Below are 22,607 nucleotides of genomic sequence, written 5' to 3'. Positions count from 1 at the left end.
ACTTCTAAGAGAAGGGAAGTTGTGTCATCACTGTACCTTATCGCCTTTTTTTACTGTTCTGGTCGTCAATTTACTGATGGCTTTCTTGGCTGCATCTCCAAGGCGACGCTATGAAAATGGCAAATACAGACAGACATTAAGTGTTATGTTCTATGAATCATAGTGGTCATTTTAAAATAAAGATATAAAGTCCCTAATTGTCTACATCACTCTGTCATATCATATGAGGATTCTAAAAACAATTAGAAAACTTGTTCAATAAAAACTGTATACAGCCATGTGTGATGGCACATGCTTATAATCCCAGCGCTCAAGAGGCTGAGGCAGGAGGACTGCTTTTGAGTTTGAGAACTCAAAAAGCCTGGGCTACAAATGAGTTCAAAGCTAGCCTGAACTGCACGGTGAAACCCTGCCTCAAACAAACAAACAAAAAAAAAGTGTATGTAGTGAAAAAGGCAGGTAGCATCACCACCTCCGCATTTTGTATTGATAACCATGTGATGTTACAGCATTGACGTGGTCTGCATCTGTGCTCCCCTTCCCTGCTCTACCAGCTTTCAGATTGTGCTCCAGGGATGCTGACTCTGGGGTACAAACTGCCTGGTGAAGACATGCCAGTGCTCCTAAACCCCCCGCCCCCCATTTCATCAAGTCTGGGAAAAGATGAGGTTATGGGTCAGCCTGTGGGTCTGTCACTACCTTGCTCCGTACCCTGAGGAAGCACATCACTGTTCCAGGTGAGGTAGGCTATGCCACAGCCCCAAGGTGAAAAGGCAGTGAACTCCTAACCCTGAGAAGCTATCTGAACTGGGGAAACCAGTAAACACATGTTCATTTAATTTAGAAGCAAGCCCGCCCTGGGTGGAGCGGCAGTAGAAGGCACAGGAAAGGGCAGGGCAGGGGACAGACGTGGCCAGGTCTTTCCAGAAGTTCTACCAGGGCCACGCCTTGGACAGCTGGGGAGGAAGGAGTGTGCTAAGGAAGAGCTCTGGGGAGGGGCAGGGTGCTGAACTAAGGAACTGTGTGGTGCGGCAAGCGGGAAGCACAGGCACGGGAGGGAAAGGGCGCGTCAGCACCCCCGCTTCACTACAAGCCAGTGTCTCCCTGGGCTGGCAGGTCCCAACTGACACTGCCCCAGGCACACAGGGGTGAAAGGCCACTCTTTTTGTTACACTGGATCTCTGTGAGCAGAGGGAGATCCTGAAGCTGAAGGAGGAAGGCTGGCAAAAAACACGGGAGAGCTTAGATTTGATGAGAAAAATTCTTAAAAAAAAAATCACAAAAGCACAAAGTTTTAGGTGAAATTTGAAAATACACAAGAGTAATCTAATGATCAACCATGTACCTACATTCAAATTTCAATGATCAATATATTATCCATATTTTCACGTTTCCCCCTCGTTACTGTGTCATAGCAAGCAGCACGTGACCGCGCTCAGCCCTCACCACAAATGCCTGACGGGCTTCTGTTTGACGCCACTGGCTCACCTAAGACAACTCCATAACCCCTCAACGCTGGGCCTTACTCAGACTGTACGACAACCCTACCTTGCACAGAATGCTACGTCGTGTCTTTTTCTTTCCCTTCCCTTTTTCTCTTTTTTTCTGCTTCTCTTCCTCTCTTTCTTTTCTGGGACTAGGAACTGAAACCACAGCCTTCACACTCAGCTACATCACTACGTCTTTTTAAAGATGCTTTATTTTGAAACATGGTCTTAGCAAGCTGCTAAGTTGCCCAGGCTGGGCTCAATCTTGTGATCCTCATGGTTCAACCCCCCAGAGTGCTAGATTTACAGATGTGTGCTACTACACCTGGCTCCAGAATGTGTTTTGAAAGCTTGTTTCTTTCAATCAGGACACCGGTCTGAACACTCCGTTTGGTCTTATGCTTCTCAAGCTTCTTTTTAATCTGTGAGTCCTACCTACCAGTCTTTTAAAATAGTTTTATAGAGATATAACTGGATTAAATTGCATGTATGTAAATGGCAAACATTGATGTATAACTACATTTTAAAATACTATGAATCTTAAGCTGGGCATGGTGGTGCACTCCTGCAGTGCCAGCACGCAGGAGGCTGAGGCAGGAGAATCACTTGCAAGTTTGAGACCAGCTTAGGCTACAAAGTGAGTGCAAGGCCAGCCTGAACTGCATAGCGAGGCCTGTTTTAAAGACCAAAGAGTGAAAAAAAACCCTACAAATGTTAAGCCTACATTTTTATTTTTATGTACAGGCTAAGTGGCATCTTCTAAATTTTAGTAATTTTCATTTAGTTAATGGTTTCTAATTTCCCTTTTGATTTCTTCTTTATCCCATGGGTTATTTAGAAGTTAATTTCCAAATGTTTGGAGGTTTTTCAGAGAGCTTTTTGTTACTGATTTGTTATTTACTTTCAAGTGTCCAGAGAACATATTTTGGGGGAATTTGAATCCTTTTAATTTTACTGAGATTTGTTTTATGGTCTAGAATACACCTGAAAAGAATGTGTATTCTGTTTTTTTTTTTTTTTTAATCGGTACCGGGGATCGAACTCACAACTGCCTGCTTGCAAGGCAGGCGCTTATGCCGCTGAGCTAAATCCCCAGCCCCATGTATTGTTTTTTTTATTGAGTGGAGTTTTCTATAAATGCCAAACACTATAAATTAGTTGATTATGCTGTTCAAGTGTTATATACTTACTGATTTGTCTGTAAATTCTTCCAATTATTGAAAGAAGGATGCTGAAATCTCTGAGTATAACTGTGGGCCTGATTATTTTTTCCTGCAGTTCCATCACCTTTTACAGAATCACATACACATTCAGAACTACAACAATCTTGTGGCAAAGTAGTCATTTTATTAAGAAACGATTTTTGTGCTCACATCTAGTCTGGCATTCATATAGCCACATTAACTTCTGTCTTACTTTGTGTTGGTATGGTATAGCTTTTCCCATTTTTAAAAACTTATTTGTATTTATTTCTTGCTGGGTATGGAGCGCAGGTCCTCAAATACACTATGCAAGTGTTCTACTGCTGAGTTATAAACACAGTCCCTTTACCCCACCCCTAATTTCTGCTTCCAACAGGTGTTAAGATTATATACAGTAGTAATGATGAGGTTAGGTTTAAGTCTATCTGCTCCATGGTTCTTTCCCATTCTACATGTTTATTTTTCCCTTTCTTGGACTGCGAATATTTAGTGGTTCCCTTTATCTCCTTTGTTGGCTATCATTATAACTTGTTATTTTAATGGTTTTAGGGATTCATCACATCACAGTTGAACTTCAAGTAATTGCTCTGCATGTTAGAGTGTAGGGCCTTACACAGCACATCTCGATTTCTTCCCTCTGGTCTTCACACTACTTTGTCATGCAGTTTGTGTATACAAACCCTACGCCACCTTGCTATCATATTTTATACTAGTTTGTGAGACAGGGTCTGATTAAGTAGCTCAGGCTGGCTTTAATTCATTATGTTGCCTAGGCTGGCTTCAAACTTGCAATCCTCTTGTCTCAGCACCCACGTGCGGGGACTGCAGGCATGTGCCATCATGCTCAGCTTCCTATTATCTTTTTAGAAATAGAAGTATCTTTTAATTGAAGTAAAAATACCACAAACTTTGCCTTCTTACTGTTTGTTTGTGGGTACCAGGAATTTAACTCAGGACCCCACACTTGCCAGGCAGGCACTGTGCCACTAAGCTATACCTCCAGCCCTTCCATTTTATGTCTGTTTGTTTGTTGTCTTTTTCCTTTTTTACCGGTACCGGGGATCGAACTCACGACTGCCTGCTTGCAAGGCAGGCACTTATGCCGTTGAGCTAAATCCCTAGCCCAAGCCCTTCCATTTTAAAAAGTTTTGGCTATGAAGTCCTAGCTGACCTCAAACTTACAGCATTCTCCTGCCTCAGCCTTACAAGTCCCAGGATTACAAGTGTGCCTGCTCACCATCTTAATCATCTTAAGTGCACAATGCAGTGAGTTAAGGATTGGTTGTGCAGCCAATCGCAACCCATTTGGCTCCCTCCTGTCTCTCAGGAGCTATTCCTATTCCTCATTCCTTTTCTCCAATAAATTTTCCTACCCTTAATCATAACACCACCAAAAAACCAACCCAAAAACCTTTCTTAAACTTGCAAAACTGAACAGCCTCCTCTCCATTTCTCCTTCCTCCAGTACCTGGCGACCCCATTTTGTTTTCTGTCACTTTAATTTTGATTATTTTTTATTTTTCAAATAAAAGGGGAATCATAAAAGCATTTGTGCTTTTGTGACCAGTATATTTTTGCTTTGCTGAAGACCTCCAAGGCCTGCATGTGGATGTGTAGTGTTCCCTGAGTGACACTGCATTGTCTGTGTACATCCAGTCTGTTTATCCGTTCATCTGTAGATGGGCTCAGGCTACTTCGAGTTTGCTGCCACGAATGTGGGTGTACAGTATCTGTTTCTTTTCAATTCCTTTGGGTATAAGCCCTGAGTGGAATGACTGGGTTGTATTAAGTTAGTGTTTAATATTTCAAAGGACTGCCGTGCCATCTTCCCCAGTGGACACATCCTACGTGTCTACCAGGGCTCGACCCATCACAGACACCCCAGCAGTCACCACAGTTTCACCTTGCATTTCCTCAACCCTGAGCGAGGCTGAAGATCTTTTCATGTGTTCACTGGCCATCTGTGTGCCTTCTTTAGAGAAGGATCTAAAGGGTCTTTTGCTTGTTTCTTAATTAGGTCTTTTGTTGTACTGAATTGCAAGCGTTTGTATATTCTACAGATAATTCCCTATAAATGATTTACAAAAATACTTTTTGCCATCCCATGGGCTGCCTTTTCATTCTTTGTGGTCTTTTTTTTTTTTTTTTTTCGGAGACAGGGTCTCATTATATAATTCAAACTGGCCTTGAACTCACTTTGTGGCTTAGGTTGGCCTTGAGTCTCCTGCCTCAGCCTCCTGAGTGCTGGAATTACAGGATGGGATCTACCATGCACAGCATGGATCATCTCCTTTGATGCACAAAATTTTTAAGATTTGCAGTCTGATGCATCATTTTCTTTTTGTTACCTATGCTTTTGGAGTCATGTCCAATAAATTAATACCAAACCCAATGTGAAGAAGCTTTTCTCTTTTTAATTGTTTCTTTATGTTTAGGTCATTGGTCCATTTCAGTTAATTTTTATTGGTGGTGTAAGAGGTCAGTCCATTCTTTTAGGTGTGGACATCCAATTGGTCAAGCATACCACAGCAGAAAACTCCTTACCTCACTGAATCCTCTGGCCCTCTTTTTTCCTCCTCTTTCCTATCTCTATGCCAGCACCATAGGGTCTGACTGTACCTTTGTAGGTTTTTTTTTTTTGGTGCTGGAGATCGAACTCACAACCTCCCGCTTACCCAGCAGGCACTTACACCACTCAGCTAAACCCCTGGCCCTTGTAGTATATTTTGTATTTTATTTATTTATTTTTTTTTTTTGAGACAGAGACTTGCTGTATAGTACAGGCTGGCCTTAAACTCACTGTATCCTAGGCTGGCCTCAAATTCACAATGATCTTGCCTCAGCCTCTCGAGTGTTATGATGATAGATGTGTATCACCATGCCTGGCTGTAGTGCATTTTAAAATCAGTTAAGTTTGAGACCTTCAACTTCTTCCTTCTTTTTCAAGATTGTTTTGGCTGTTTCAGATCCCCGGAAACTTCATACTAGTTTGGGGGTGGATTTATCTGGTATTTATTTGGCAAGTAATATCATTAGGATTTTGATAGGAACAGTACTGAAGGAATCTATGGATTGCTTTGGATAGCACTGACAACTTAACTATCTGCAATCTCTAAATGCGTGAACACGAGATATCTTTCTATTTACAACTTAACATCCCTATTCTAAAAACCCCAAATGCTCTGAAATCAGGTGTTCAAAACATTTCAGGATTTGGAGCACTTTGGAATTTGGACTAGGAATGTTCAACCTGTAAAGTCTATGATGCAAATATTCCAAAAATTTAAAAACCTCTGAATTCTGAAACATTTTGTTTCTGACCACCTCAGATGAGGAATAATGAACTTGTATTTGCATCTTCTTCAATTATTTTCAGCAATATTTTATAGTTTTCAGGGTGTAAGCCTTTCATCTGCTTCGGCTAAGTTTATTTCTAAGTGTTTTCTTCTTTTTTGATGCTACTGGAAAGGGAACTGGTTTCCATGTTTTCCTCATTGGTCACAGTGTATGAGACATATTCTGAAGACAACTGGATTAGATACAGGCATGAGAGGAGAAAGGGTTGAAGATGATCCTGTAGCTTCTGGGCTACAGCAGCTCAGAGCACAGCATACCTCACATGGGGAGGCTGCAGGGAGAGCACATGGGGAAGGAAGCAGCCAGAGCTCAGTTTGGAATACAAGGCACACTGCCTCCTAGAGGCCAGGTGACCAGCATGCTGCGCGCCCCCCTTGCAGTCTGGGTGGTTTTCTCACACGGGGGCTCTCACACTGCAGGCAGACCTGTGGATCTGACTTAACCTGTGCACGTCTCTGCTCCTCATCGCTGTGTTCCAGGAATGCTAGCTACCTTGTTCTCCCTGGTCTATATAGCTCTTTTGTCTAAATGAGGGAGTTCACTGAGCTCTGGTGTGACTCATCTGTACAGAGGCCTGGGAACTTTCTCAAGACACTGACACCAAACAATTCTAGGCTCATCTCATTAGTTTCCAACTTCTCTGGGATCTCTAGCCTTTGCTGCTTGATATCTGGGCTCTTAAAATTGTTTTATATTTTGTTGTCTTTTTCTTTTTGTTTCAGGCAAGAAGGATAACACAAGCCTATTCTTTCATCTTGGCCCTAAGTAAATGTCTCAATCACAGTTTTTGACTTAAACATCATTTTTGGAAGAAAAATCTATTTGTCCTCTAGAATGTCCCACATTTTAAATCTGGCTAGTTGTTTCCTCTTGATCAGTGTAATTTTACTTGTCTCCAATTTGTACACAATGGTTGAGAGACTCAGGTTCAATTGCATTGGTAAGAATATCATCTACCAAGTATACTGATACTAAGTTACTGATACTAAACATAAGTCTCCCATCAATCTTGTGTCTGATTTGACAATCATAGATGATCTCAAATGAAATCCACCATTTCATCAACATGTACAAAAATAATTTTCTGATTCTAAAATTTATTTATTACCTGGAATTCTATTTTAAAATGTTTCTCTCATCAATCAGCTAATTAGTATGCAACAGTTTGTATAGGACAAAAAATAAAAACCATTTTTTAAATGTGATTTTCAGAGTAACAAGGTGGTCCTCTACCATCTTGTTGTAGTCACCTGGAGTTTTTATTCCTTGGATGTTCTAACTGCCCCATCTTTGGGTAGGCACAGCGCCTTTATGGTGATACTGGGGACCTCTGAATGTCTTCAAACAGCCTCCTGGTTTTGAGGTGTAAGAGTCATTTTACACATACTCTAGAATAAGCCAGCTTTCTGAAGACCCCAAGTTCCTCTGAGTAGAAGTTGTGTTTAAAGACCACCCTGGAGCAGTGTGAGGGTGGACTAGGAAGGGGCAGTGAGGTTTTCTTTTTGTGGTACTATAGATCAAACACATGTCTCAACCGTGGCAGGCAAGTGCTCTGCACTGAGCTACAGATTCTGCTTAGAAAGCAGTAATGTGCTAAATGCTTTGGCATTTACTGTATACGCCCCGCCGCCCTAAAAGTTCATAGTTTTCAAGTCAAAACTCGGAATGGGAGGACCCATCTCCCTACCTCCTTTACCCTGTTTCCTTTCCCTCCAAGTAGTAAGTGGTCTGTGTTTCCTTGTGAAAAGAAAAGCAGATGCATGTAAGTGTGCACACAGGTAGACACGTGTGCTCTATGTACATCCACTCTAGGAATGCGTTTTCATATCCCCTTCTCTAGTGCACCAGTTACACCGAAACTGCGCTGCACCTTGCTTTTTCCTTTATCAAACACCCTAGAGCTCCCTCCACAGAAGCATGCAGAGGCCTTTAGAACTCCCTTCTTTTTATAGCTATGAGCTGCTCCACTGCACTCAGAATTTCGCTGCAGAGTACTGGCTCACTCAGCCAGACCTCGGTGGGCAAGTCTCTGTTATTAAAAAGCATTGCACTGAAGAGTCTCATATCTGTCACTTCTCATTTTTGTAATAATCACACACACAGCTACTGCTAGACGATAAGCACCTGCCTTCCCACCGTGACAGCCCATCACCAACACATGAAGACGTGTACCCACGACCTTGCGCACGGCATGTGGTCAAAATGATCAGTAAGGAATGGTGTTTTGGTGTGTTTTTAAACCAGACTTGACTTCGGAGTCAGGCTGAAATCATTTAACGTTTTAAGCACTGTTGTCTCCACGGTTTTCACCCATTGTTTTAATACCAGGTTTTTAATCTTTAAACCTCAGGAATGTTAGCCCTTGGTTTAAGTCACAAACAACTTTGCCTACCTTTGTTGCTCATTTACCTTTTGATCTTCCTTAAAAATATTTAATACAATGGAATTTATCAATTTTTCAAATTTTACTGAATTTTAAGCCATAATTTAGAAAGTTTTCAGAACCCCTACCCCAAGCATGTCCCTGCCCTATTTTCTTTTTTGACACAGAATCTTGCTATGTAGTTAAGAATGGTCTTGAACTCACTGTGTAGGCCGAGCTGGTTTTGAACTTATGGTGAGCCTCCTGCCTCTGCCTCCCTAGTGCTGGGATCACAGGCATATACCACTATACGGGGCTCGAGTCCCCCATTACAAAAGAAATTTTAGGTTATGTTTTCTTCTAATGCTCTCCGGTTTATTGCATATAAATATATCTCTGCCTCATTTAAAATTGATCCTGGTACATAGGGCATAGAATCTACCCAATTTTGTGTTTCTCCAGGGTCCTCCTTGCTTTCCTTTGTTTTGAGATGGGGTTCTCACTGTGTTGCCAAGGCTGGTCTCAAACTTGTGAGACCGAGCTCTCCTCACCTCAGTCGCTCAAGCAATGGGTTTGCACAGGCAGCTGCAGCCACACCTGGCACAGCTGTTCCCCAGGACTAAAATGTCCCTCTTGGCCACTGACAGATGGTGCTTTTTATTATATATTGTACTAAATATCTGAAAGAGTTGCTGGCCCAGGCCGGAAACTGTAGCCGGTAAAGCCAAGGAGGTCCTATCTTCCCCCACCCTTAGGAATTACCTCTGGCGCCAAACTAAGACCAATGGGCTACCTGTGCATCCCTAATGCCCCCTCAGGTTCCACCCCAGGCCGAGGCTACTTATGTGCCTCACTACACGTGTTCCACGGAGAGATCACCACGAGGTCCAGGGTATCACCCACGCCATCAAGGTAGTCCTTCTTCAGCTTGAGCCAGTTGTGTGACCTCTTGGCAATCTCATAGGTGGCATCAACATCCAAGGTCTTCACCATCAGCCCCTTGCAGGAGTCTTTCACTGACTGCTCCAAGAACTCAGCAATCTGCTCCATGTCCTTGGTGTCCAGAGAGGTGACGAAGACAAACTCGCCTTCTGTCTCTACGAAGTTCTCCCAGAGCAGCTGCCGGTGTTGGGACAGGGGTTCACGGACCAGAGACTCTCCACTGAGGTAGATGAGGTCGAAGGCATACAGACACACCTGCACCTGGATTTCTGCAGCATCTACTTCCTTCCGTTTGCGAGTGGTTAGGACTTGAAACGGCTGGATCTGCTTCTTTTTCCAGTCCCAAGCCACAGCTTCAGTGTCCAGGATAAAGGATGTGACTGAGGGGAGTTTAATCTTGGGGATGCGGCTGATGATGTTGGGGTACTTCCCTGTGTTGTCTTCCTGATTCCTGCTGAAGATCTTCACCTCCCCGCCTTCTAGAAGATGGATCTGTGCCCTCTGCCCATAGTATTTGAACTCGCAGGTGAAGGCTGCCTCCTCAAAGCGTTTCAGGACCTCACTGACACCCCGAGTGGGATGGGCCAACATAGGTTTCAGAGGGAGGGACCCCTGGGCTCAGCCTGCAGTGCTCCGGGAGTCGCTCCAGGCCATACTCCAGCAGCACAGGGATGATTCGGTCCAGGTCAGGTACCTCACAGAATGTCTGCTTCAAGATCATGCCTTGCTCCTCTAGCCATGTCTTTCTGGCCTCTGTGGTCTTGCCTTTCCCAGCATCTACCACGGCCGGAGGGAATTCTTGGCCTGGGGGTGTGAGGCTCACAGCCTGGGAAAGGGCAGCCAGCACCGACTGCTCGGCCAACCCGAGGCGCAGCCGTCCACTCAGGGCCCTGGCGATGAACCGGGCTTCTGAGTGGCGGCAGGCAACAAAGAGGCCTTTGATGATAGCCATCTTCTTGGTCATGGAAGCATTGCAGTGAGCCGGGCAATGTCCCGGAACTTGGAGAAGACCCCAGAGGTGGTAAGAGGGGGTGGTGGCAGCATCAGTCTCTGAGTACTGCGGCTGTTCTCAGCCACCAGCCCAATGTCTCCCTTCTCAACAGCCTCAGCCCGGACAGATTCCAGTTGGCGGCCCGTGGCCTGGGCCACGGCCTTGAGAAGGACACCACCACCAACGCCAAGCTCTAGGCCCTGCTGGGGAGGCCCAAGGCGGTTAAGGGTGAGGCAGAGGACCGGGAGCAGGTCTGGAGGGGACAGGGCCACCACAGAGCGCAGCAAGTCGCTCAGCGTCTGCACCATCCGGAGCCGAGCAGAAACCTCTTCAGTCTTCTCAAATGTCCGGGCCACAGCCAGGGAAGGAACCTTCTGCCCTGTCTCCAGCAGGCATCCTCGATGGGGTGGTAGTTGTTCTTAGCGGGATTGCAGCTCACTGGGCCCAGGGATCTCTTGGCCCCCTCTTTTCCCGGGGTGCCTGAGTGCTCTTGTTCCACATCGGTTTTGACCGATGGCTTCCGGGGTGTGAAGAAACTGCTGAGGGTCCTGCAGACTCTGGGGGCAGCCTTGCTCTGGTTCTTTTCCTGTGGCTCCTGCTTCTGGGGTACCTTGGGTGTGGAAACACCTTCTGTCTTTGCTGGGGCTTCTGCTTTGGGGGGTTTGGGGGGCTCAGGGGGTGTCGAGGGCTGATCCCCCTCCTCTTCTTCCTTCACTGTTGCCGCTTCAGTCTCTGTGGGGCTTTCTCTTGGAGTCTCTGCTTCTTTTTCCTCCTTCCTCTTCTTGGCTTCTCTGTCTTTGTCCTCATTCTGATCCTCCAAGACGTCCTGAATGCCCGTCTCGGGAGCTGTTTCCGAGCCGTGAGTCGCTTTGGTATTCCTGAAGAGGAGATGTCCATCGGGGAGGTGCCGAGAAGGAAGGGCTGTTCTTGGGACATTTGGCGAGGTTGGGCGGGGACCCCTGTGGGGAATCTGGCTCAGGTTTCTGGTCTTCGGTGGGGCTGAGGGCTTCATCTTCTTCCTCTCCCTCGCTGCTCAAGACCCACGCTGCCTTCCTCCCTGACCTCTTCACTGGAGAGTCACTATCAGGCAGCACTCCATTCTGCTCCTTCAGTGCCGCCTTTGGAGGGGGCTCTGTCTCTCTGCCGCTGCCCTTGTTGGTATCCTTCTCAGGCTTCTTTGCTTTACCCTCTTTGGTGGGGTAAAAAAATGACATGATACTCCGCTGCATGATGGCACTAGAATTCTCCTTTCCAGGATTTTTGGGTTTTTTTTTTGTCAGCTGTCCCTGGTGCGCGGCTGCCCCAAACACCGCACTCGCTTGGCGCGACGAACCCGGCAGTCCCAGTTTGGCGCCACGGATTTCGCGCGCAGACTTTGGCGGGCAGAGGTGGGGACGGGCAAGGGTGATTTAACTTTTAACACGCTTTTAAACAGTAAATTTTACTATGTACTATAAACTTGGTGTGGCTACGCTGTATTAGACAACTCGGTGTGGCTAGCCGTCAACCATTGCTTCTCCCTCTCAGTGTTCTTCCGGCTACTCTTAGCTGCTTACTCTTCCATATGCATTTCACATTTTGTCTATATTCAGAAAAATATCTGAAGGTATTCTCATTATGATCCAACTTTACACAGTTCTTTTTTTTTTTTAATTGGTACTGGGGATCGAACTCACAACTGCACACTTGCAAGGCAGGTGCTTATGCTGCTGAGCTAAATCCTCAGACCCTACACAGTTCTCAAATTCTTAGATTTATTCACTAGTCTAACTATCCATCCAGTTACAACCAGTGCCTTCCCTTTCATTTTATCTGATTATTTCTCCATGTTATTTTATATTCTGCATTTAAACATTCATTTTAGGTTGTTGCATCCATTCTTTGGCGGGTCGCCTCTCCCAAGTCCCTTACTGCGTTCTTTAGGCTAACTGCCTAGCTCAGCTCCTCCAGTATCCGGGCCAAAATAAAAGTTCGTTTTTTCTACGTCTGATGTTAATGTGCAGTACGTTTATGCAGTATTTTCTTTTGAGCCTGGATTTAGTGCTACCATCTTCCTCTGGATTATCTCTTGAGTTTTAAACCCTTCTGACACTTCCCATCACTCGATGATGGTAAACTTCAGTTACACACATACGCATACATTTTTTGTCTTTTCTTTAAGTCTAGAGATGCATTTACACCCAGGTGGTTCTAACACTGTATCCCACTGACTCAAATACCTAAAAGTGTAATTTCCCTTCATGAAGAGCACTTTAATTAAAGACTCTTACCTTTTTACCTAAACACCATGCTATTAAATCACTATTTTTCAAGGGGATAAATGCATTAAATCTTCTTTTGGTGTTTGATGGTGATGATGATATGAAATAATAATATCTATAGTAACTAGGATTTATTTAGTACATTGCATGTACAGTACGAGGTACGGTTGTTTTTTTTTTTTTTTTTTTTGTCTTTTTCTTTTTTATCGGTACCAGGGATGGAACTCACAACTGCCTGCTTGCAAGGCAGGCGCTTACGCCGCTGAGCTAAATCCCCAGCCCCCACCAGGTACTGTTGTAAGCCCTTTACATTTACTCTTCACAATTATTTTATGAGACACAACTATATTTTTGCCATTTGACAGAAGACACTGATGCAAAGAGATTACCTAATTTGTTTGGATGACAAACTGATTAAGGAGGCCCTACACAGGTCTGCTGAATCAGACAGCACAGAAGCACACACATATGTGTGTCTGTGTGTCTTGGGAATTTGCAAGTATAAAAAGTCCTCATTACCAAAAACAAAACAAAAAAAAAAAAAAAAAGGAAAAAGTATTTCCACATGATTCTTCTGTATACTACAGTTTGAGACTGTGAATCTGAGAAATACATATTTGGTTTGTTTTCTGGTGGCATTTACAGTTTGTAGTTCAGCAGCTATAGCTGCTGCCTTTGAGCTCACTGTGGAGCCCAGGCTGGCCTACAACTTGCAGCAACCCTCTGTCTTATCCTCCCACGTGCTAGAATTACAGGCATGCACTACCACACCCAGTGGCATTCAACTGTTAAAATCCTTGGAATCTCTGAAGTGGTAAGTGTCTTTTGCATATTCATAAGTTGACAGCCAGCTGGCAACCCTGGGTGGCTTCAGGCGGTCATAGTTAAGACCAAGGCATGCTTGGGGGAAGGAGTGGGACTTTTGAACTCTACCCTTCCAACTGTGGGGAAGAGAGAGGAGGTGATCACTAATGGCCAATGAGTCAATCAGCCATGCCTACATCATAAAGCCACAAACCCACAAAATGACTGGGTTTGGAGAGCTTCCAGGCAGCCCAACAGGTGAAGGTGGAGGAGGGGGTGTGAGCTCCAAGCCGATTTCCATGTGCATACTTCTTCATTTGTATCCTTTTAACATCCTTTATACTTATACCATTAAATGTGCCCTAGTTAATCAATCCCCAATAGGGAATCACCAGAACCCCAATTTACAGTCAGTCAGTGAAAAGCACAGGTTAACCAGTCTGGCGTTTGTGACTGGCAATGAAGTGGTGTCAGTCTGTGAGATCTCTCACTATCTGCAAATAGTATTAGAACTGAACCAAATCACTGGGTACTGCTCGCTCCAAGCTGCAAGACTGCTTGCTTGGTGCATGAAAAAACCCACATACGGGTATCTGGTAGCAGATATGGTGTGTGACTGTTAAGAGAAAGTCACTAAACAAGGATAAGCTACAACTCTAGTTTCTTTTCCTATTATGCTCTAGCTACTTACTCTCCTCTCTCCTTTCTGTCTCTCTCTTTCTCCCTCTTCCTCCCTCTTTTCCTGAGGATCAAAGGCAGGTCTTTGGGTGCTACACAAGCAGTCAACCGCTAAGCTGCACCCTCAGCATCCTCCTTTGCATCTCGGTATTTGACTGTGCCCCACTCGTCAGATAATAAAACTCAAGGTTTCACTACAAAACCAGGGGAATGTATCATTTTACAAATCAGAACCAAGCCCCAAGGGACCAGAGGTGATCTACCCATCATTAAAAAAACTATTGGGACTAGATCCTCAGTCCCGGCTGTGTAGCCCAGTCTTTTTTCCAGTGTACAATGTTTGACAGACAGTCTACATTATAAAATCTCAAGGGACTAATGGTCAGGGGCCAAATGCTATCTTGTTTCACTTGGTGAAATCTGCCCAATCCACCTCGTTGAACCCTATTCTATAGTTGAATGCAATATCAAATATGTTTTAAATTGGTAGAAAACAATTTAAAACAACTCATGTTGCTTGATTTAATAGGAGTAATTTGTTCAAATTCTGTCTACTGAGGACCAGTCATTGATGAAAATAATTCAGGTCAATAATCAGAACTCTGCCATACACACAGAATGAGGTCTGCGTCACGGGACAGCAGGATTTTCTCTTTCAAACACTGGTGAAACCCAGGTGTTGTGAATGTAATCTTTCCGTCGTCTGCACCATTCTTCATTCGCTCTCTCATCACCACCATTCTTTTATTTCAAAAGACAAGTCTCTGTCTCCCTAGAGTCATCTGCCTGTGCCCCATAACTCCTGCCAGTCTCAGAGAAGCCGATGCATCTCCGCTGCTGTGTGTCTTCCTCTAGGGTCCCTCCTCTCAATCTCGTCTACCAGGAACGTCTCACACGGCTCTGCTGTTAGAACATCTTGCTCAGAACCCTGACTGCTTAGACAGTACATCTAAACTCCTCAGAATGTAATTCAGGCTCTTCATACTCTAGTATTACTTAGAAAATACAGTCTAAACTCTTCAGGGTAAGATTCAACTAAGACTGCTTAGAGAATCTGGTCTGAATTCCTCAGAATGGGGTTCAAGGCCTTTGTTTGTCACTGTTGATTTATTCATCTATGGCTGGCGCACCATCTTTCCCTCTCCCCACTATTCCCCAGGCCTCACCGTTCAATTTTCTACTCTTATTTCTCCATGGCTTGGTAGAAAAGGATCTCTATCTGGCTTTCCTCCTGGTCTCTGTCTGATGACGTCTTATTCACCCTTTGAAATTAAGCTCAAATGTCATGATCTCCCTGTGAAGTGGCCATGACTCATGAAGAGCAGAATCATTCTGTCCCAAAGGAATAACCCTCATACCATACCGGATCTGGACTGCAACTGTCTGCCTTCCAATTGAATGTGAGCTCGTCCTTTGACTCCTTTAACTACTTAACTAAGTCAGCATGATGCTGTGCCATGCCAAAGGATCTAGAAATGAATGTCTTCAAAATACTCCTCTTTAACAGTATATTCTGCTTAAAAAATTTAAATCTTAAGTGCTTGCTATATAACATTTAGAAGACAAAGTCTGTATATGGAAAGTGTTATTCATTTATATAAATTGATCGTAATAGCAGAACATGAAAAAGTACTTGCAATATCTAAAAAAACTACTAAAACAATAACTTCTCAGGACAGACACCTATTCTTCTTTTCTTGTTCTTCTGGAATTATTAAATCCTAAAAACCACAATCAACAAAATTCATTCTATTATCCAATGATGACAACAGAGATATGCTTTTTCTGATCATTTAATTTTTTCTTAGAAGAAACATCTTGATAGTATATCCAAAACTTCCACCCATTCCCAATTTGGAAAGAAAATGTTTTGAATCCATCATTTTTCAGAGATTAAATACAAAGTATTCACTTTCTCCTGACACAGGGATACTCCATGGACTTCCAAATGACAGGCAACTAAATGCTCCAGTTAATACATACTGACTTTCTCAGATGAAAATGGGCAATTAATTTCATTCCAGTAGCCTTGAGACATTTATAAAGTCTAAGAATTCTTTATATACAGAATCTGCCCAAAATATGTATACACACTTCAGGAAAAGAACAATAGTAGTATGTTTTTTCAACCGATGGTGTTATCCTCTTACTGAGGACCCTGGGGATGTCATATGCTGCAGAAAACCCACTGCATTGCCTGCCCTCAGAGAAGAAACTGAAAATGCATGTGCAGGATCTCAGTGACCAAGGCTGCCCAAGCAGCAGTTTGCTGTACTAATGAGTGTCTAGAAGCTAATGGCCGCCACTGTGAGCACTTCTTGTAATTGTAGAGGTCAAAGGTAACGTGCATGAATCTATAATGTCTCAATAAATTTAGTATTAAAATATTTATGTAAATTTTTTCTTTTCCTCAAGTGTGTATACAATTTTTGGGTAAATTCTGCATATGTTAAGGTAAGAAGCTCTTGTATATTTTAAATGTTAGAAATTTTATGCATTTCCTCAGAAAATTTTCATAAGGTATTCTAAACTGAGGAGTCCATTAGGTTAGAATTTTTTAATACTTACCCTTTTCTTCAATAGAAAATAAAATTTTATTGTTCTATGCTAGCAATCAAATTTGGTGACTTTGATATTAATGATGCAGTGTTAGCCAGAGATGGTGGCACATGCCTGAAATTCTAGCTATTCAGAAAGCTTAAGTAAGAGGACTGTGATTTTGAGGACAGCTTGCTTGGGTTCTGTTTTTAAATTAGAACATAAGAAGGGCTGGAGAAATAACTGAGTGGTACAGTGCTTTGCCTGGCATGCATAAGCTTTTAGGTTCAATCCCCAGTACGTGGCCTCCTACACTGGTGCTGCAATATTAACCAAAATATCGTAAAATAACTTACATTTCTCAGAAAGTAAACGTAGCAAATAGCATTAATCTGAAGGTAGTATTTATCCTTATCATCAGCTGTATGAATTATCTGTACCTAAACATAATATTTAGATGTACTGTAATAGTTGCATGCAGAGATTTTCATGTCACATGTAAAATGGTTTCAGGAATGACTATGAAGATGCAAAAGGTACTTACCTTTAGCATATTCTTTTTTTTTTTTTTTTTTTTACCAGTACCAGGGATCAAACTCACGACCACACGCTTGCAAGGGAGGCACTTATGCCGCTGAGCTAAATCCCCAGCCCCTATCTTTAGCATATTCTGCAGAGAGAACTGTACTTCATTGTAATATTTTGCAGCCAAAAATCAGTCTCCCTAAACTGTTTTTCTTTTGCTAATAGTTCTGTCTCCTCTTTTTAAGGTAGCCAAAGGTTTCAACCAGTCAAGTTGCTGCCACTTTCTTATTAAACTTTAATAAACTAAGCTTTTTAAGCCACATAAAAATTTCATTAAGCATTTCTCAATCTCAGGAAACAGAGAAGGAGGAAAAAAGGTCAGAACATCACTTTCCAACACTCCATTGTCTGGAAGGGACGCTTTGGAAGGAGCAGCAAAATGAATGCTAAGAAACAAGAGTCCCCGTTAGTGGCCTGTGCCAGATGGTGATTGCTATGATGTTTATTCCGTCACACTCAGGCCCCATGCTGGGTGCTAATTAAAGTACTATCTTCCAATAGCAGGTCTCTGGGTACTGTACAATCAGCACATTACTTACAGGTTTTTGTTTTATTTAATCGAAAATAACATGTTAGAGTAGTTCCTGGTTATTTTACTTAAAATGTGTCACAAGGTGACTTTTTCAGACCCAAAGAGGGCCTCACTGTCCTCCCCCATCCTGGTCCCACCACCGCTGAGAATGAAAATGAGCTCCCGGCCAGCTCCTCACGCAGGCAGGCTGAGTGCACAGATCCAGCTCCACTCAACAGCAGAACAGAGCTTTTCAAGCAACTATGAGACAGTCGCCAAGCTAGACCACATCCTAGACCAGTGATGAGAACCTTTCAGAGACAGTGCTAACTGCAACTCACAACTCATTTACTGCCAGTGCTGCAATTAAACCTGAATACTGAGGTTTGGGGTTAGAAAAAACAATGCTACATTAACATCTTTTGCCTTAAAAGAAGACACAATAACACACATGCCACAGATTTGCCATTACTGTGCTAGATCACAAACCTCAAGAAAGAGATAAAAATTGAGGGCCTGCCTAGCATGCACCAGGCCCTGAGTTCAATTCCCAGTACCACCACCAAAAAAAGCGCATTTCTCTGATAATTGAATCACACTAGAAATCAATTACCATTAACACAACAGCAAAATCTCTCAACAAGTGAAAGTTAAACACACTAATACTTGGGTCAAAAAGAAAGTTTCTAAAGAAAAAATGCAAAGAGGTGAATGAAAATCTATGTTAAAAGTGTGGTACACAGCTAAAGAAGTGTGGATAACTTATAGTACTAAACAATGCAAAACAGGAAAAGTTTCAACGAAATGCACTGCAGAATTAAACTTGAAGTGTAAAACTATAAAACTTGTAGAAAAGACAAGGAGAGAAATCTGTGGGATATTTAGGGCTAACCAGAATTTTATTTATACTTTGATGACGCTAAAAGTGTAATTCATAAAAAAGAAAACTTCATAAATTAAGCCTTATCAGAATTTTTGATCCCCAAGTGGCCTCATTAAGATGTTGAAAAGACAAATTATAGATGATGAGAAAATATTTGCAAATCCATGTATCCCAAAAAGGGTTTGTATCTAGGATATATACGAAGCTCTCAAAACCCAACGGCAAAAACAATGTAGGCACAAAACAGGCAAGAGACATATTTAGACATTTCACTAAAGACAATATTCAGATGACAAACACATTAAAATATGTTCAAAATCAGTACTCCTTGTAGAAATGAGAATTAAACCACCAAAGGATGTCACTGCATATCTAGCACATTTGCTGAGGTAAGATATGGTGACATCACCAGAGGCCATTTCTTATAGTTAAACAAGACATTACCACTGGAGAAAAATGAGTGCAGGGTACGGGTCTCTCTCTATCACTTCTTATAAATGCAAGTAAATATACAATCATCAAAATAAAAGTTGTAAGACTGGTATCTTAACAAGATGCATATGATCTGAATCTAATCATGAAGGAACAGAACATCAGACTAATACAAAATAACTGACTTACATACTTCAAAAGTGTCAGTGTAAAAAAAAAAAGTCAGTGTCATAAAACAGTAAGACAGACTCAATGCAACACATAATCTGTTCCAGTTGATCCTGGGTTTTTTCCTTTTTTCTCTCAAGAACATTATTGAGCCAGTTTTGTACAACCTGAAACAGATCTATAGATCAGACAGTATCTGACTGAACCAATATTAACTTCCTAATTTTGATAATTGTATTGTGCTTATGGTAAGGTAATTTTCTTATTTTTAACAAAAAATATGATGAAATACTTAAAAGGAGAGGGGTTTCATACCTGAAATTTACTCAAAAATGGTTAAAAAAAGATATAGACATGGAAAAGAAAACAGTAAAATGTTAACAGCTAGGGAATCTGAGTGATGGGAAAGCTTTACTATTATAAATTAAATATTGTATACTACAATCTAAATATTGCAATTATCTTTTTTTTTGTTTTTTATGGCTTGAAAGATTTTATATTTGTATTCCCATTGAAATATTATTGGAATCCTGGTGAGTTAATTTTAATCTATCACCATCAGCGCAACCACAGTGAAAATAAAGATGCCTTAGCATCTATTCAAAGTTATGAGCAGCCAAGGGGTCCTGCATATGGTCCAGCTGAGGGTACAGGAACAAAGGCCTTGACCCAAGGCCTCATCCAGAATTTACTATCTCATGAAGAAGGGAGTGATGGTGAGATTGGTGGGAATTACATGAGCAATGTGAGCTGAGCTGGCCAGGTGGAGAGCAAGCGCCTCTGCCACACTCCAGGAGAAGGGTGTGCACAAAGACCAAGATGCATAACTCAACTGAGGTAGCATTTGAGTGATTTAGGAGGCTGTTGCTTCAGCTTCTGATATGTAAACTTTTGTGCCCTGGGAAGTCATGGCCTCTTATTTGTAGCTCAAACCCATTCCTGGAGCTATGTGGCTCTGCCACCCACTGTGCTCAAATGTTTATTAAAAAAAACATGGTGTGAAAACTGTCAGGTGGTTTCAAGGATTATGTATCAATACCTTAGCTAGCCTTACTTATACTGCTTACAGCCAATTTAAAAAAAAATAACACAGCCAGTTCTATACATATCAGTACCTACAGACAAGGTTTAGTTTAACTAATACTACAGTAATTGTTCTGCATTCAAGGGGAGCCACCTTGATCATCTCCTACACTTTACATTATTTTATACTTTTTTTGCAAGTTGGCAATTATAAAAAAATCAAACAAGATAAAAAATTCTAAGGTATGCAAGATACTGCATAGATACTGGCATGTAAGTGTTTAAGAAGTCAGCTTTCAGAAATTTTAAAGGCTGGGGCTGCCTCAGTTGTGGAGCACTTGCTCACCATGCATGAGACCCTGTGTTTCATCCCTAGCACTGCAAAACACAAACACAGAAATTTCCTACTGATTTTCAGATGAAGATATGGGGCTAAAAGCTAAACAAACTGTCCAAGGGGGAGCACTGCAGGCTGGTGGATAGGTGGGAATCTGAATTCAAACCTGCTTCATGGAAAGCTCGTGTTTCTTTCACTAGAATGAGGCAGGAAGAAAGGCCCAATCCCCTCTAGGATTCTGACTGCCCGCAGGAGAAGATGGCATTAGGTAAACTCAGCTGCAAGTCACTCTCCCAGCAGTTAGGTCCTGTTTGGACCTAAACATGCCCCAATGATCAGAGATCATGACAACTTTAATTTCATAGATGACTAATCCCCTGACAGAATTCTAGGATGGCATTAATGTGAGGTGACAAAAATTGAAGAGAAGGACCTACAGAGAAAGGTCATATGCGCGTGTCCCTGGGACTGTATCTTTGTCCTCTGTTTTGTCTTTTTCTGCTTCCTGGTAGGCATGACACTAACAGCTTTCCTCCCACATGCCCTTCTGCTATGACATTTCCACCCTGTCTCAGGCCTGAAAGCAACGGAGCCAGCTGGCAAAGGACTAAAACCTCTGAAATCATGACCCAAAATAAATTTTCCTCTCTAAAGAGGAAAAGGCACTATTCTCAGATATTTTGTCACAAGGACAGAAACCTTATGAGCACAGATTTCTATAGGAAATGTCTAAAACAAGGACCTAGTAGCTCAAACCAGGATCCTGGAACATCAAGAAACCAAGAGAACCCTCACCGCTAGGCCTTCCACTCCAGAGTGGCACACGGCCTCGACAGTGTCTTCATTTATTCAACCAAAACTTGCTGAGACTGAGGCACTGGATGGAATCTCTAATATGATCTCTGGAGATCTCTTCTTCACCTCTTTGCCTCACTCTCACCAAATCTGAGCTTAGCTATGACAGGAACTTAAGAGAGTCTCATCCCTGAACAGGTAACACGTATTTCAAACTTCACATGGGTAAGAAGATCCATGTGAAAAAGAATGGAATCTCCTCAATCTTCCTAGATCCCCTTTCTAGTGACAACCAAAATTACCAGTTTAAAAATGTAACTTTGTGATATTTCTCCAAATTAAGAGAATCATTTAGATCATATCATGATGTTAAACTATCTCTGTAAGCATATTGTTAATGATACCTATAAATGTAATAATTTTTCCTTTACATATTTAAAATATCCTTAAAATATCTGTGTTGATATGTTTGCAACATATTAAAAGACAAGCTGAATGTTAAAATTTTGTTTTTAGTTAAAAAAAAAAAAAAAGGCCTGCTAGGTGCATGATGCTACAGCTATGAACGGCTCCTGGCTGGTAAGCAGCATCACTGCAGAGTACCAGAGCTCACCTGGTTCCTGTCGCGTGCGTTCGTGTATCTGATCTTCTGAATGAAGTAGAATATGAGCCATGCTGAAGAAATAATCATCAAAACAATAAAGGATATTGACACGAAGACTAGAGAGCCACGGCTGAAGTTCTTTGGTGGCATTCGAGTTCCAACAGCTATTGTCATCTGTACAGAGATGTTTTTCTCCAGATAACTCAAAATATCCTTACCCCTCAATTCTGTTATCATGACAGCAATAATGTCTCCAGTGCCTGTAATAGAAAATAAATACAGATTCAAGTGACATTTAAAATTGTAGAAACAGCAAATACACACATACATTCATAAGCAAGCAAGTTCTTTACAAGAACTACTCCAATTTTTGTTGTGGAAAGGATTTGCAGATTCAACTTTTCAACAGAAATGAAATAAAGTGGGCATGGGGTGTAGTTAACCATATTGATTTGTCTCACAGTTAACTTCAGTTAGATTGAGACAGGGTCTTGCTGTGTAGTTTAGGCTACGAATGAACTCACTATGTAGTCCAAACTGGCCTCAAACTTGTGGCAATCTTCCTGCGTCAGCCTCCCAAGTGCTGGAATTACAGGTGTGCACCACTACACCCAGCCACAGCTACATTTAAAAAGTCCTATGAAACC

The 22,607-nt window shown here is 42.3% G+C and overlaps 2 protein-coding genes across 5 annotated transcripts in view; both read right to left on the bottom strand.

Moving 5' to 3' along the window:
• Rnf130 (ring finger protein 130) overlaps positions 1–22,607 on the bottom strand; it is a 126,480-nt gene that overhangs the window by 45,886 nt on the left and 57,987 nt on the right. For all 4 annotated transcript variants that reach the window (XM_063230460.1, XM_063230459.1, XM_063230461.1 and 1 more), the window contains exons 3-4: positions 21,970–22,220; positions 37–108 (exon numbers count right to left, since the gene is read on the bottom strand). In XM_063230460.1, coding sequence (XP_063086530.1) covers positions 37–108; positions 21,970–22,220 — 323 coding nt within the window. The remainder of the gene's footprint in view (positions 1–36; positions 109–21,969; positions 22,221–22,607) is intronic.
• Positions 36–21,962, bottom strand: LOC134471557 (DNA ligase 1-like). The gene is given in 6 exon segments (XM_063230451.1): positions 36–9,956; positions 9,958–10,325; positions 10,328–10,723; positions 10,726–11,175; positions 11,178–11,249; positions 11,252–21,962. Coding segments are annotated over 6 exon segments (2,316 nt in total). The 5' UTR covers positions 11,571–21,962; the 3' UTR covers positions 36–9,245.

Source organism: Cavia porcellus, unplaced genomic scaffold (assembly GCF_034190915.1).
Source record: "Cavia porcellus strain 051 isolate PalLab524CR breed Dunkin Hartley unplaced genomic scaffold, mCavPor4.1 scaffold_19, whole genome shotgun sequence".
Classification (NCBI taxonomy): Eukaryota; Metazoa; Chordata; class Mammalia; order Rodentia; family Caviidae; genus Cavia; species Cavia porcellus.
This window is presented reverse-complemented; position numbering and strand designations above follow the sequence as displayed.